At 45.0% G+C, this 14,496-nt stretch overlaps 1 protein-coding gene and 1 long non-coding RNA gene across 14 annotated transcripts in view; one reads left to right on the plus strand and one right to left on the minus strand.

Moving 5' to 3' along the window:
* The window catches only part of FBRSL1 (fibrosin like 1), an 808,905-nt gene that overhangs the window by 750,472 nt on the left and 43,937 nt on the right, over window positions 1–14,496 (plus strand). For 12 of the 13 annotated variants that reach the window (XM_060269604.1, XM_060269610.1, XM_060269606.1 and 9 more), the window contains 2 exons: window positions 6,693–7,089; window positions 7,632–7,885. In XM_060269604.1, coding sequence (XP_060125587.1) covers window positions 6,693–7,089; window positions 7,632–7,885 — 651 coding nt within the window. The remainder of the gene's footprint in view (window positions 1–6,692; window positions 7,090–7,631; window positions 7,886–14,496) is intronic. The other variant, XM_060269605.1, reaches the window with a different exon arrangement.
* LOC132591341 (uncharacterized) lies at window positions 5,808–14,495 on the minus strand. Its single transcript, XR_009556919.1, has 2 exons — window positions 13,504–14,495; window positions 5,808–6,469 (listed from the first exon to the last, which is right to left on the minus strand). It is a non-coding gene; the product is annotated as an uncharacterized LOC132591341 (long non-coding RNA).

The raw sequence follows: 14,496 nt of genomic DNA on the forward strand, positions 1-14,496 counted from the left end.
AAAATAAGCCATAGCAGGATTTCTAAGCATTTGTGCAATATAAGCCATACCCAGACAATAAGACATAGTGATAGACGCAGTTCTGGAGAGCCCCAAGGAAGAGGCGAGGATGGACGCGTAATAAAAAAATAAGACATCCCCTGAAAATAAGCCACTGTGGGGGGGTTTTTAAAAGGAAAAATAAAGATAAGACGGTGTCTTATTTTTGGAGAAACACAGTAAGTTAGGATAATAGTTTTTGTTCATTATTTCTGTTCAGACAAGTCAAGCTAAGGATCTTGACTTCGGGGCATTTTGCAAAAGTGTAAGGTCTTTAGTGAGCCAAATGAACCAATAATTTGACTTGATAGAAGGCTCCTTCAAATGTTCAGAGGTATTGCAAAAGGAGGTAGCATGTTCCTCATTCCAGCACATATTTATGCACACCCTCTTCGGTAAAGCCATAGGTTGGCTGCAGACCTTATCAGTAGGGATAGTAGACATTTGCTTATTTTATTGTACCCCACTGTTCTTCTGAGGAGCTCAGAGTGGCACACGTGATTCCCATGCACTCTGCTACATAGGCAATTTACAGGACTGAAGCTCCTTAGCTTTGACCATAAAGCTGCATCCCATATGAGCCTCCCCACCACCTGAAATCTCTAAGTGCCATCACCTGTGAAAATTAGGTGACAACCAGGGATACAGTGGTACCTCCGGTTATGAACGGGATCCGTTCCAGAGGTCCAGCCATATCCCGAAAATTCCGTAATCGGAGGACCGCTTCTGCGCACGCGTGTCAAACCCACTTCCAGGTTTGACGCTGTCGCAACCCAAAATTTACATAACCCGAGGGTCCACTGTATTACATTTTCTGTGGTGGCATTCTGTTAATGAAACTCCCTCTAGATTCCCTAGTAGGGATGGGAAAGGGATCTGTTTTAAAGGACTTTATATATAGAATTCAGCAGTTACAACGCAGCTAAGCATTATACATAGTAGTAGAAGCAGAAGAAGAAGAAGAAGAAGAAGTGTTTGGATTTGATATCCTGCTTTATCACTACCCTAAGGTAAAGGTAAAGAGACCCCTGACCATTAGGTCCAGTCGTGACTGACTCTGGGGTTGTGCGCTCATCTCGCAATATTGGCCGAGGGAGCCGGCGTATAGCTTCCAGGTCATGTGGCCAGCATGACAAAGCCGCTTCTGGCAAACCAGTGCAGCACATGGAAACGCCATTTACCTTCCCGCTATAGCGGTTCCTATTTATCTACTTGCATTTTGATGTGCTTTCAAACTGCAACGTTGGCAGGAGCTGGGACCAAGCAACGGGAGCTCACACCGTCACAGGGATTCGAACTGCCGACCTTCTAATCAGCAATCCCTAGGCTCAGTGGTTTAGCCCACAGCGCCACCTGGGTCCCTTAGGAGCTACCCTAAGGAGTCTCAAAGCGGCTAACATTCTCCTTTCCCTTCCTCCCCCATAACAAACACTCTGTGAGGTGGGTGGGGCTGAAAGACTTCAGAGAAGTGTGACTAACCCAAGGTCACTCAGCAGCTGCATGTGGAGGAGCAGGGACGCGAAGCTGGTTCACCAGATTATGAGTCTACAGCTCTTAACCACTACACCACACTGGCTCTCATAAACATTATTGTATATATTTACATTTATATACAAAAATTATAGTGGGATGCGGGTGGTGCTGTGGGTTAAACCACAGAGCCTAGGGCTTGCCGATCAGAAGGTCGGCGGTTCGAATCCCTGTGACAGGGTGAGTTCCTTGCTCGGTCCCAGCTCCTGCCCACCTAGCAGTTCAAAAGCACGTCGAAGTGCTAGTAGATAAATAGGTACCGCTCCGGCGGGAAGATAAACGACGTTTCCGTGTGCTGCTCTGGTTCGCCAGAAGCGGCTTAGTCATGCTGGCCACATGACCTGGAAGCTGTACGCCAGCTCCCTCGGCCAATAGAGTGAGATGAGGGCCGCAACCCCAAAGTCGGTCACAACTGGACCTAATGGTCAGGGGTCCCTTTACATTTACAAAAATTATATCCAAATAATGTTCCTATTTTTAGTGGAACTGGTTAGAAAACAACCCTCTTCTCATTCAGATCAGGGAGTGAGACATGAATTGGAAAAAGAATCTGCGTGCATAAGCCCAACACTGATATTTCTAGAAAATTTCATCCCTATCCTCTGGTGCCTTTTCTGTGTTACCTTTTTTGGACTAGGGGAAAATCTGCCCTGTTTACCTGGGCTTTTAGTGGCATAATATAAGTTCTGGCATTGGTTGTCTTTCCCCATCTTGTCTGCTCAGTTGCACTTAACGACATGTTGCAACTAATGCATTGGCATGCTCTTATCTTAACTGCTGCATTATTTTATTATTGTTCTGGTAGGGGGGTTGTGAATAGGTGTAAAGCCACTGAGAGACTTACAGGTGTCTCCCCCCTGTTGTTTCCTATTGGAACTGGATGCAGGCTCCCACAATTTTGGCTTTGTCTTTCATGCGATGCATGCTGTTACTCAGTGTTTCTCAACCTTTTTTGGGCCACGGCACACTTGTTCCGTGAAAAAAATCACGAGGCACACCACCATTAAAAAAGTTAAAAAATTTAACTCTGTGCCGCCCTATATTATAATTATGACTGTAAGAAACACTTGCCAAATATTGCTTTCCGGCGGGTTAGTGCTGATTATTGGCGGCCGCCAGGCACGTGACAATGCAAATCGCCCTTCTCGTTGCCGCACGTCGCGGCACACCAGCCAGCGTCTCGCGGCACACTAGTGTGCCGCGGAACAGCGGTTGAGAAACGCTGCTGTTACTGGATGCTTGATGGGACCTGGTCTACAGGGCCATCTTCTTCACGATGGTCTTGCCACTCATCCTTCCACTCTTGGCTGTGTACAGCTTGACCCCTGGTCTTCATATCGTCTCCATCTTTCATTTTCCATGCTGGTGCCCTTATCTAAGGAGTAAAGTACTTAGGAGGAGGAGGAGTGCTGCTGCGGTTTCAGCCTTATTCAGGAAATACAGCAAAGCACGTCCAATAAATTATGATAGCTGGGCATCCATCTCAAGGCTAGCACCCAGGACATAGGCCCCATTCATGCAGCAGATGAGATGGCCTTGAATGCCGTTGTTCTCCCATGTGTAGAATAAGAATTATAGCACTTTTATGCCTTACAGGATAGTCACAAGGACAAATGCATTAATGGTTTGGAAATGTTCAGATATTGCAATAAAAGGAGGCAGGATCATGTAAGACTGTGTGATGGATACCTCGCGGGCTGTTGTACACAAATGTTTCTATAATGAGAGACTGTTATGCCCTTTGTTAAGGAACCTTTTGCATCCTGGGATTCTAGTTAGAAAACAAGCAAAGTCAGCATGCTAAAAGGGGGGGGCAGTGTTGTGTCTGGTTGTGGGGGGAGTGGGAAAGGGCTAATGCGATCTAGCCTTCAGTGTGGCTCGGCAGATACACAAATAATTGTAAATGTCAGATACTCTGTGAAGGAAAGAGCTAAGCTGACGTGAGTTCAGCTTTAATTAAGGTTGAAATATTGGAGCTGACTGTTGAGTCTTAGGCAAATTGGCTCAGCCTGTTATCATGAGGCATGAAAATTAACTACTCTAGAACTTGGTAAAAATAAACACATTTCTATCATTGGAATGTTCCAGTATAGGGTGGTGAATATCACGGTTGTTTATATCAGGGGCCAAAGGTCAACATCTGACACAGAGTGTATCTGAAGAAGTGTGCATGCACACAAAAGCTCATACCAATGACAAACTTAGTTGGTCTCTAAGGTGCTGCTGGAAGGAATTTTTTTATTTTGTTTCGACTACGTCAGACCAACACGGCTACCTACCTGTAATCTGACACAGAGTTTGTTAAGTGGTTTGCTGAGGCCCTCAGCCATTTTCAAGGAAAATAGGAAGCTTGAGAACTGCTGGTGTAGCTGATACTAAATTATGGGCCAATGCTTTCACTCTGTATAAGGCAGCTTTCTATGCATTAGCATTGCCTGTGCTTATCAAATCACGAAGGAACGTGCCCAGAGGCCCTCTCTTCTTTATGGTAATTTTACTTGTTCTGGGACTCTTGTCACATCAGTGAAAAATAGCTCATCAGGTTTTCCATGTGGAATGCTTACGCCGATTCATTTGTAGCAAGTCTTTATGATAGCTGCAGTGGTTTTGTGCAATGGCGTTAGCCACATTGAATCATGTTCAACCTCCACCTTCAATTCTCAAGTGGAGCTGTTTGGTTATGGATAGAGAGTGCCAATGACAGGTGGTAAGAGTAAAGACACCAGATAGGTGCCCACCAAGATACAGCAGCCTGATGCTGAGAGTGTGGGTTGCATGATTGGCAAAAGTTAAAATAAGGGGGTGGGGTGGGGAATAAACACTTCCCAAGAGATTGTGTTACTGGTACTTTCAAGGGGCCTTCTATTATAGCTGTTGGCATGCTTCTGAGTCCCCCAAAGTATTAGAGATTATTAAAGCTACATTACTGTACATGGCTACTCTTCTTGTACAGCATCATTCTCAAACCACCCAAATAGGCATCGCTGAATTTTTAATGAATCATTTAAATCCGTTTTAGCTGTCTTAGTCTTTGGTCTATTTGTTGCTGAGGTGGGGAAATGGTGTCTGAGTTTTCCCAGTTTAGACAGCAGGTAGGAGCTCACATAACTGTCTGAATGGTGATCCATACCAGATAAACTATTGCTGTAGGAAGACTGGTTCTTGCCTTGCCCTCTCCACAACTTGCTCGTTTCCTAAGCATTTTTTGTATGGAGGGAGGGTGCTGTGATTGAACAAAAATCTCACCTTTTAGGGAAGAACATTCTGTCATATTGCACCTACGGTCACAAGGACAGATGGATGGATTAATTTTTCAGATTTGGATTCTCATTTTTCCAGTCTAAAATTCAGTTCTCTAATTTCCTTACCTGTACACACACACACACACACACACACACACAAATGTTTTGGGTCCATAAGTTTTTATATTGTTGTAAACTGCTGTGCTTTTTATGATAGAGCAGTATATAGACATTTTTATAAACATAAATAAATAAATCGTACACACTTCTTAGTTGAAGAAGAACAACACAAAATTTGAGGTGTGGAAATTTCACATGAGATTCCCGCATTGCAAAGGGTTGGACTAGATGACCCTCAAGGTCCCTTCCAATTTTACAGTTCTATTATTTCAGTATGTGAATTGATTCAGGTGGTGCAAATTAGGGGAAGCCCCCATACCCAGCAGGAATTAGGCATAATCTCATTTAGCAACACCACAGATTTAAGGAGTGGGTCTTTAAATTCCCATTTTACAGGTTGGGATGGGAACCAAGACTTGAGTATTCCAAAGCTCCCAACATTTCCTTGGCTAATGTGGGAGTTCAGGCAAGGTCCAATCTTTGGTTCACTGAATAAGTCTGGCTCATTGTGGCCATAGCTGAATGAGTATTTACATCGAGAAAATGTTTGCTGGAAAAATATATTTATGTAGCTGCTAGTTACCATGCCGCTGAAGTTTGATATATTACATACAGATTCTTTTTTTAAAATTACAGCTTTTGAAGGGCCAGCCAAACAAAAAGTGTGTCCTTGGTGACATTTATATTTATTATCAAGACCAGAACTGTACGTTTTAATAAAATGCACTTTATTGGTGGGTGCAAAAATCCAAGGTAAATGTGAGCATTACTGAAACTGACACAGTACAATGTTAGCTATCTAGAAGAGCAGTGGGCATTCCTGATGGAAAGGAAATGTGTGTCTTGTCTAGTGTTGCTACTTTTTTCTACCGAAAATGGAATTTGGTGGTAGACCTGGCGAGGCAGTGGTGTCACAAGTGAAATCTAAAATAGGATGTTAGTCTCACTGAAGAGATACTAAAAACCAGTTTTGGAAAATTCAACCATGGTGATTTGGGAAAGGGGAACTGTGCAGTTTTATAATGTCTATTTTAAAAAAACTAACAAAGAAATGGCAAAACATATGAAGGGAACAGATATGATGTCTGGCAAAGGGCCGTTCAATTATTCTTATAATTTATTTTTAAAAAAGAGTAGCCATCAAATGGGATTCAAAGAACTAGCAATCATCAGAATTATCTCCTATAATCTGTTTAACATAATCAGCATTATATACCACATTGAGCAAATTTTGACTTACATTTTCAAATAAATTGGTTGTATTCCATTATCTAAGGAATGGTACCAGTTCTCCCGTGAATTTCTCACTATAAAAGAATCTGGGACAGTTAATATAATGTCAGTTTACTTCAGTTCTCTGCCACCATTTCTTTTGCCGTCCTCCTGTTGAAGGAAGAACTTGCTTCTTTCCAGTTGCTTAGATCCACTTGAGCCAACCATAAGAGGTGCAGCAGGGAAAAGAGTCCATGTCCCCAACCGAGGAAAACTTGAGCCAACCTCTTGTTCTATACCTCAGTTTGAGGGGACAACAAGGGATGCTGCAAGTGAATTAAAATATCTCTGGGTTAATGGAAAAAAACAGCCAAGTAAATCCAGAATTCATACCCTTGAGATAGTCTTGGTGGTAAATAACAACATGCTATTGCTAGACAATACGCTTTAAATCCTTTCCACCTCCTTTCCTGCTTAGCACGCTGAGATCCAAATGCATCATCAGGATGTTTTGCCACCTAACTTTTGCCTTGTTCCTTGTTCTTGAAGGTCCAGCCTTGAATGACAAGGCCGAAGCAAAAGCAGGGAGCATCCCCAAGGTGTCCGGGCTGGAGCGCAGTCAGGAACTGAGCACTGAAGTGCCCTTTGTGCTGCCAATCCACAGCCCCCCGCCAAACACTGTTGTAGTGACTTCCACCTCCTCTGCACCCACGTCGAGTGCTCGGGCAAGCCCGCTGTTGAAGAAAGAGCCATTGATCTCAGCACCAGCACCACCAAGACTCACCCCTCAGCCACAGCCTCGGCCTCAGTCGCAACCTCAACCTCGACCTCAGTCACAGCCTCAGCTGCTGCCTGACCTCCGGACCCAACCTCCAAGCCACATCCCCCCTCCTCTCAGTTACCCAGGGCTTCACCAGGTGGCCCACAACGGACTCAATAATATCAGGTGGGTAGACCGTGCTCATTTAGTGCTCTGATCTCTATAATCTTCTAGTGCAGTGATGGGGAACCATCAGCCTCAGGCAGTGTTTTCCAGTCCAGCAATATCTGCAGGGCCACATATTGTTGTGATATGGGGTCAATTCCCATTTTGTTCATGCTTGCAATTACTTATTTCAGAAGGAGACAATGAGGAGTGGTTTGCAGTAGTCTTCAACAACGGGAGATTTAGGACACCGTGGCTGAAAAGTGTATTAGAAGACGCTGGGGGTGGGCAGGGAATATCTCAAGACATGTTGAAGAGGGAGGAGAAGCCCAGCGATAGCTTATGTGAAAATGAAATTGAATGTCATTCAGGGGGTTGCTACCCTAGCTCAGATTGGGAACATCCCTTAGGATCTCTGCTGGATAGTAGATGGGTCAAAATATCTTTTGACAGTGTTTTTGCTGGGACACTTTTACAAATGCTTTGGTTATTTTGCAGCTCTGCAGTCTTTCTAATGACACTTTCTCTCCCCACTCCCTGCATTTTTTTTTATATTTCCACAGCAGAAGCAGCAGCGCCAGCAGTGCAACAAGTATTAGCCTTCCGAAACACCTCCCCATCTCCCCCCAAATCCCTCCCCATCATTCCTCCGGCCCAGCTTTACCCCTCTCCATCTCTAACCTTGCTGCCTCGCATTTCCCTCTCAGATCGCAGTCCCAACACCAGCACCATCCGGCCATGTTTGCCACCCCTCCTACGCTGCCACCTCCTCCAGCGTTACCCACCAACAGCCTTGTGATCCCTGGTCACCCCGCAGGTAGGTCCTATCATCCCTCATCTGGGTTTTGCACTGAGATTTATTCCCCTAGTCACGCTCTGTAAAGCCCATTACTTGCAGGATGTGGTTAAGGTGAGGCAAAATCAAAAGGAAACCACCTGCTTTGGTGGCCTTTTAAAAGCAACAGGTCATACCTGCCAAGTTCCTCTCTGAAAAATAAGGGACCGGACCGGAAGTAGCATACCGGAAGTAGCGCGGCGGCCATTTTTGAACTGGGCGGGGCATGCTCAGAAGTGACTTTTGATGCCGCTGTGCCCAGTTCCAAAATGGCCGCCGCACCAGAAGTCGCGCTGCAGCCATTTTGGAGCTGGGAAGAGCAGCATCAAAAGTCGCTTCTGAGCATGCTCCGCCCAGTTCAAAAATGGCTGCCGCGCCAGAATAAACCGGGGGGAAACCAAAAAATCCATTTTTTCGGCTGGGGACAGCTGGAAAAAGGGGGTTTCCCGGGAAAAATGGGAGACTTGGCAGCTATGAACAGGTACATGATTGTAACTGGTAACAGATACTAAACTAGACCTCCAAGACAAGTATTCACTCTATACATTGCCCGTGAATTGGAGAACATATTCTTCTGGAGAATGTTAGGAATTCAAGCTGAAGTCATCCCCCTAAATCAGGGGGTGCCCTCCTGTTGTTTTGGACTATGACTTCCACAACTCCTGACAGATGGCCATGTCGTCTGGGGCTGATGGGAGTTGCATTCTACAACGTGGAGAATCCCTGCTATCCATTTTGGCTATCCCTGCTCTAAATGTTACAGAGGGGCATAAAGAAACAAATGAAAGTATGCCTTTTCAAATAGAAGTGTTTATCTTTCTGTTGAAAGTATGTGTGTGTGTGTGTGTGTGTGTGTGTGTGTGTGTGTGTGTGTGTCTCTGATGGTTATATTAGAAGTGGCTCAAAAATATGAGAAGAGAAGACAGAAATGCAGAGTATGCTGTCTTGCACCAGGTCAGCCAAGTTGTCATCTAGCCTGGGATTGTCTCCTCCGAGTGCAAGTGCTTCTCCGGGGTCTCCAGGGTCTTGTCATCCGATCTCTGATAGCTTTAACTGGAGATGCCAGGTATTGAACCTGAGACCTTCTGCAGGCAAACATGGTCTCTAGCAGCAAGCTATGTCCCTTCCTGAACTGCACATGAATCAAATACTGAAGACTCCTACACCACCAGGGAGGGCATTTCACAACTGGGAGGCCACCACTGAAAAAGCCCTGTCATGGGTCAGTGCACTGGGCAGCCACCAGCAACAACAAGAAGACCTTATCTTGTTGTTCCACTCTTGGTGTTGGGTGCACAACATTTCTTTGGAAACATCCCCACATTTCCCAAACATACTTCTTATTAATGTTCCCCCCCCCAAGAGTGTTCATCAGTAATTTTGCTCTTTGCATTCACTTGTTGCTTCACCATCACACAAAAGAGAGCTGCAATGCTCTTTGCAATACGTTTTCAGTTGCAGAGCAGATTCTGGAAGAAGATCCAGTTGGGGAAAGGAGCAGAGGGTGCATTGTCCTGTGAGACATTCCTTCTACTAAGGAGGGAGGAAGGAATTTGCATCTGGGAGAACCCTGAAGTATAGGCACAGCTGAGCTAGCAAGACTCTCCTACTAAAACCCAGGATAGCAGACAATAATCCTACCAGCAAAAGGCAAATAGATCCCATATTCTACATATATGTGTGTAGTAATGTCCTGTGCCATTTTCTTCAGATAACCCCCCCCCCCCTACATATCAGGACACTTTCTGGAGGGGGCAGGGAGCCTAGCAATCACAGGTGGTTAATAACTTTTATTTTTTTCTTAGCTACATTTCAGAAGTTCCCTGTATATCCTTAAATATACTGTACATACATTTGTGCTTCAGCCTCTGAAACACACCATTTAGTTTTCTCCTTTTCCCACAGCTGTTCCTGTGGCAGCTGGAGATTTCTGTGGTGCTTCCACCCCTTTTGATCTGGCATTTGACTCTGTAACTAACCCAACAGGGATTGAATCGGACACACATTTACACCAACACCCCCTTTCTGTTTCCTACAAAATCCAATTAACAAACGAGAAAGAGGGTGGGGGATTTCTAGCTGTTGAAAGTAGTGATGCCTTCCATTTTGTCCTGTGTTTCCCTTTTGGAAAGTTCCAAACGTAAAATGTGCGAAAAGGGAAATGGAACTGGCCAAATATTGCTTTAGGCTAAACCATCTGATCAAGGAACTGGCTTCAAGCTGCTGTCTGAGATTCCAGAGACCGAGAAGCTGGAGTAACTTGATTGTATGTTAAAGGCAAAAAAAGGCTTTGAAATTTAGTAGAAAAAACTACTAGATAATGTTATAACTAGGATCACATCCTGTTAGGGGACCACCAGGGGTCAGCGGGGAGCCCAGCGGAGCGGTGCCAGGTCTCCAGGAGGTGGTGTTGAGGCTCCCGAAGTGGAGAGGGAGTCTTGGGGTGCTGACAGCTCACAGTCTCACCGGGGAAGGTCTGAAGCGCCGGACCTGAGCGCTGTGGAGGGGGGAGGTGTCAGGGGCCAGAGAACCTACTCAACAGTTTAGCAGTTCGGGGGGCGAAGGGAATGTTCCCGCCCCTTCAACTCAGGAGCGCAGGGGGAGGACAAACGCCAGGAGCAGAGGCGGAAACCGAGGGGTCCAAAGTTACTATGTTGGCGGCAATCTAGATGCGTGCCACTTCCGGATTCTGACTCGGACTGAGAAGTCATTGACTTTTGTCACTCTGATGTACATAGTTGTAAATAAAGCCTTGTAAAATCCATTCAAGGCAGCTGCGTGTCGTTACTCGTGAAAAAGCATCCTGAGAGTCCTTACACATCCATAGCATACATTTAAAGGACAAGGCTTACCCCAAAGGAACCTGAAAACTAGTTTACCACTCACAGCGATTCTTTCAGTTACCCACAACAAACTACAGTCCCCAATGATGATTTGGGGGAAGCCATCTGCTTTAAATGTGATTTAAATGTATGGTGTGGGGCAAAAATGGTAGAAATATCTGCCATAGTTCAAAGCTGGTTTGCAAGCCAATGTTTGTGCTAACTGAGGTTTGCTGTTAGGTCTGAATTCACAAACCTTTGACCCATCACAGTCAGGGCCAAGGCTCCATCTCGGGGGGCTGCTGCACATTATAGAGACAAAAATGAACTTGAGAAACTGAGCACTGAGCAGATGGCATATAAAAGCAGACAGGAAGCTGTGAACCACGGCTTTACTGCTCAACACACAGTGTGGTTATAATTCATACCTTGGTTTGGCATGATTTCTGAACTGAGCCTTTATCATGCAGCTGGGCTGGGCCAAAGCCACAAGAGTCATGCTAATATCTATATGCAGGGGATGAACCAATGTTTGGAGGCAGCAATGGGCTGGATGTGGGCCACTCAATTGAAACTGAATCCAGACAAGACAGAGATGCTCTGGGCTGGCAGTTTTTGGGTCTAGGAATTGGTGAGGCACCCTGTTCTAAATGGGGCTCATTCCTCCTGAAGAAACAGGAACCTTGAGGGTACTTGAATCATCCAGGTCACTTGAAGTCCATGTAGTTTTTGTGGCTAGAAGTTCCTTTCCTCGGATACAGCTGGTCTGCCAGCTATCTCCATTCCTGGAAAGAGACAGTCTAGCCACAGTTATCCATGCTCTGCTAACTTCAATGCTGGGTTACTGTAATGAGCTATTGTGAGAGGCATGGGCACAGGCAGGGAGGACAGCTACCCCCCCCCCAAAAAAATCAAGTAAATCTATTAAAAAATATGGCACTTAACTAACTGAGGTTATGACCCACCCACCCCAACATAAAACCTGCCCTCCCAGCATAAATCTTTGATAACTGTCCTAAAGTTGCAACTTGCGCAACATAGGGAGCCAGTGAGTGAGTGGGCATGACATCAATTCTGAAACAATTGAATTGGTTGCCTATTATTTTCCAGGCCTAGTTGAAGGTGCTTATGCTGACATTTTAGATGCTAGGCCCCAAATATCTGAGAGAGTTTCTCTTTCCATTCTGACCTGCCTTAAGTTTTAAGATCTGCAAGGGAGATCCAGCCCTTCCCTTTACTGGGAATTTGTATGTTTGCGATTAGTGTTGCAGTCCTTTAATTTTGTTTTTTTCATGCTGTTTTTATGAATTTTTTTGTTAAGTTTGATTTTAATGTTTCTGCGTCCTGGAACCTTCAGGTGAAGGACAGTTTATAACTACTTCTAATTCAATTTAAATAATGCTTTAAAGCTCATCTTTAAAGTGACTTTGAGGTACAAGTTGGGTATGCTATTGCCTGGAGTTCAGCAAGCAGAAGAAACTGCTTCACTGACCAAAATATCATCAACAAAAGTTTCTTCTAATATTTATAACCAGGCCTGACCAATCAAGAGGCTTCATACTGCTGTCCAATCACAGGGGTCAGTTTTGCACACCCTCATTCCTTTTCTAGTGATGAAGGAGCCCCTGAAGCTCATATATTCTACAGGAGCTCACTAGAGGCTGTCTTCCACCCCCAGCCCAGAGTCCTGACACCTGTTGTATGAATCAAGAAGTCTCTAGTCTGTAGTTGTGACCAAAAAGTCGTGAATGCACTAGGTTTGCTTAGGTATACCTATCTCTCTAAGCCTCAGATATGAAGATATGATAGATATGATACGCAATATGAAGATATGAGATACTAACGTGTTTTAGAGAGCTGTTGCAAGGATACAGAAAGATAATATATTTAATTAGTAGAGGCTGGCCCGCTAGGGTGAATGGGGCCTCCCTACCAACCTCCGTTTGCTCTTGGGCAGCTTCCTCCTTCTCCTCAATCTCGGTGTTGCCTGTGTAACACCTTCCTTATCGGGGAAGAGGTTTGGGATATAAAGCTTGAATTAGTTGGCTCTGGTTGTCATTGGCTCCACCTGCCCTCAGCCTCCCTGCTTTCCGCCCTACCAGCCCCAATTGTTGTTGTGGTTTAGTCGTTTAGTCGTGTCCGACTCTTCGTGACCCCATGGACCAGAGCACGCCAGGCACTCCTGTCTTGCACTGCCTCCCGCAGTTTGGTCAAACTCATGTTTGTAGCTTCGAGAACACTGTCCAACCATCTCGTCCTCTGTCGTCCCCTTCTCCTAGTGCCCTCAATCTTTCCCAACATCAGGGTCTTCTCTTCTCATGAGGTGGCCAAAGTATTGGAGCCTCAGCTTCACGATCTGTCCTTCCAGGGAGCACTCAGGGCTGATTTCCTTAAGAATGGATAGGTTTGATCTTCTTGCAGTCCATGGGACTCTCAAGAGTCTCCTCCAGCACCATAATTCAAAAGTATCCAATACTCAACAACAACTGCTGTATTTAGGGAGAAGTAGAATGCATGGTTTCATTGCACTGGCACCACTAGTTAAAATAATAACATAGCATGTGCTCCAGCACAGAGGTCTTCCTCTGAGGCTGGAATCCATTCAGCAGGTGAGGGTAACAGTCTCTGAAGAAGCCACTGTCAGCTGCTTTAGATAACAGATGGACCGTGTGTGTTCCGCCTGCCATCTTGCGTTCCTGTTACAATCCCTTGGTTTAACTGCTTTGCCACTGCAGTTGCTGCTATTTATGCCCCACCCCACCCCACCCAGACACTCACTTTTTGTTCTCTTTGCTGATAAAGACGAAGCTGCTGTGTCACACTGAAGTCTGGAGTCAGCTGCCAGATCCACCAGGCCAGCTCCAAGTCTTTTAAGGAAACTCGATACCCAGCTGCCCACTTTTAAATCCATTCCTCTCCGGCAATGCCCCGAGGGGAAAAACAAATTGGATTATCTTTAATCTAAACAGAAGTATCCAGTGTCTTAAAACAGGGCAGATTCTACACACACACACACACAATTTTTATTATACAGTGGTACCTCTGTTTACAAACACAATTGGTTCTGGAAGTCTGTACTTTCCCATTGAAAGTAATGGAAAGTGGATTAATCCGTTCCAGACGGGCCGTTTGAGTACTTAAACTGAAAATAATCAAACCAAGGCGTACTTAAACCGAGGTATGACTGTAAGTTAATAATCAGTACATTCAGAGAAAAATAATAAACAAGTTCACCCCAGTAACACATAAAGCAGGTGGGGAGAGGACCTTAAAAATAAAAGCTTAGGACCATGGGTAGGCAAACTAGGGGCCGGATCCGGCCCAATCGCCTTCTAAATCCGGCCCGTGGACGGTCCAGGAATCAGTGTGTTTTTACATGAGCAGAATTTGTGCTTTTATTTAAAATGCATCTCTGGGTTATTTGTGCGGCATAGGAATTGGTTCATTCCCCCCCCCCCAAAAAAAAATATATAGTCCAGCCCCCCACAAGGTCTGAGTGGACCCACTGAAATTAGTTGACCTATGTGAGTCATGCCAATTAATTTCAGTGGATCTGTTCTAACATTGGATACATCCCTATCAATGTTAGAAACTGGGATAGAAAAGCTGGGAGCCAAATCGTTTCTGGGACCTGGGTTGTGGGTGCCAAAACAGAATGTCTACTCGCCATTTTGGGGGGGGGGGGTCAGTAACATTTCCTATTGTTTTGATAAGCATCAACTAATGCGCAATTCACATAAGTGACACATTGTTAATACCACATTTTTAGCA

This window comes from Zootoca vivipara, chromosome 17 (genome assembly GCF_963506605.1).
Source record: "Zootoca vivipara chromosome 17, rZooViv1.1, whole genome shotgun sequence".
Lineage (NCBI taxonomy): Eukaryota > Metazoa > Chordata > Lepidosauria > Squamata > Lacertidae > Zootoca > Zootoca vivipara.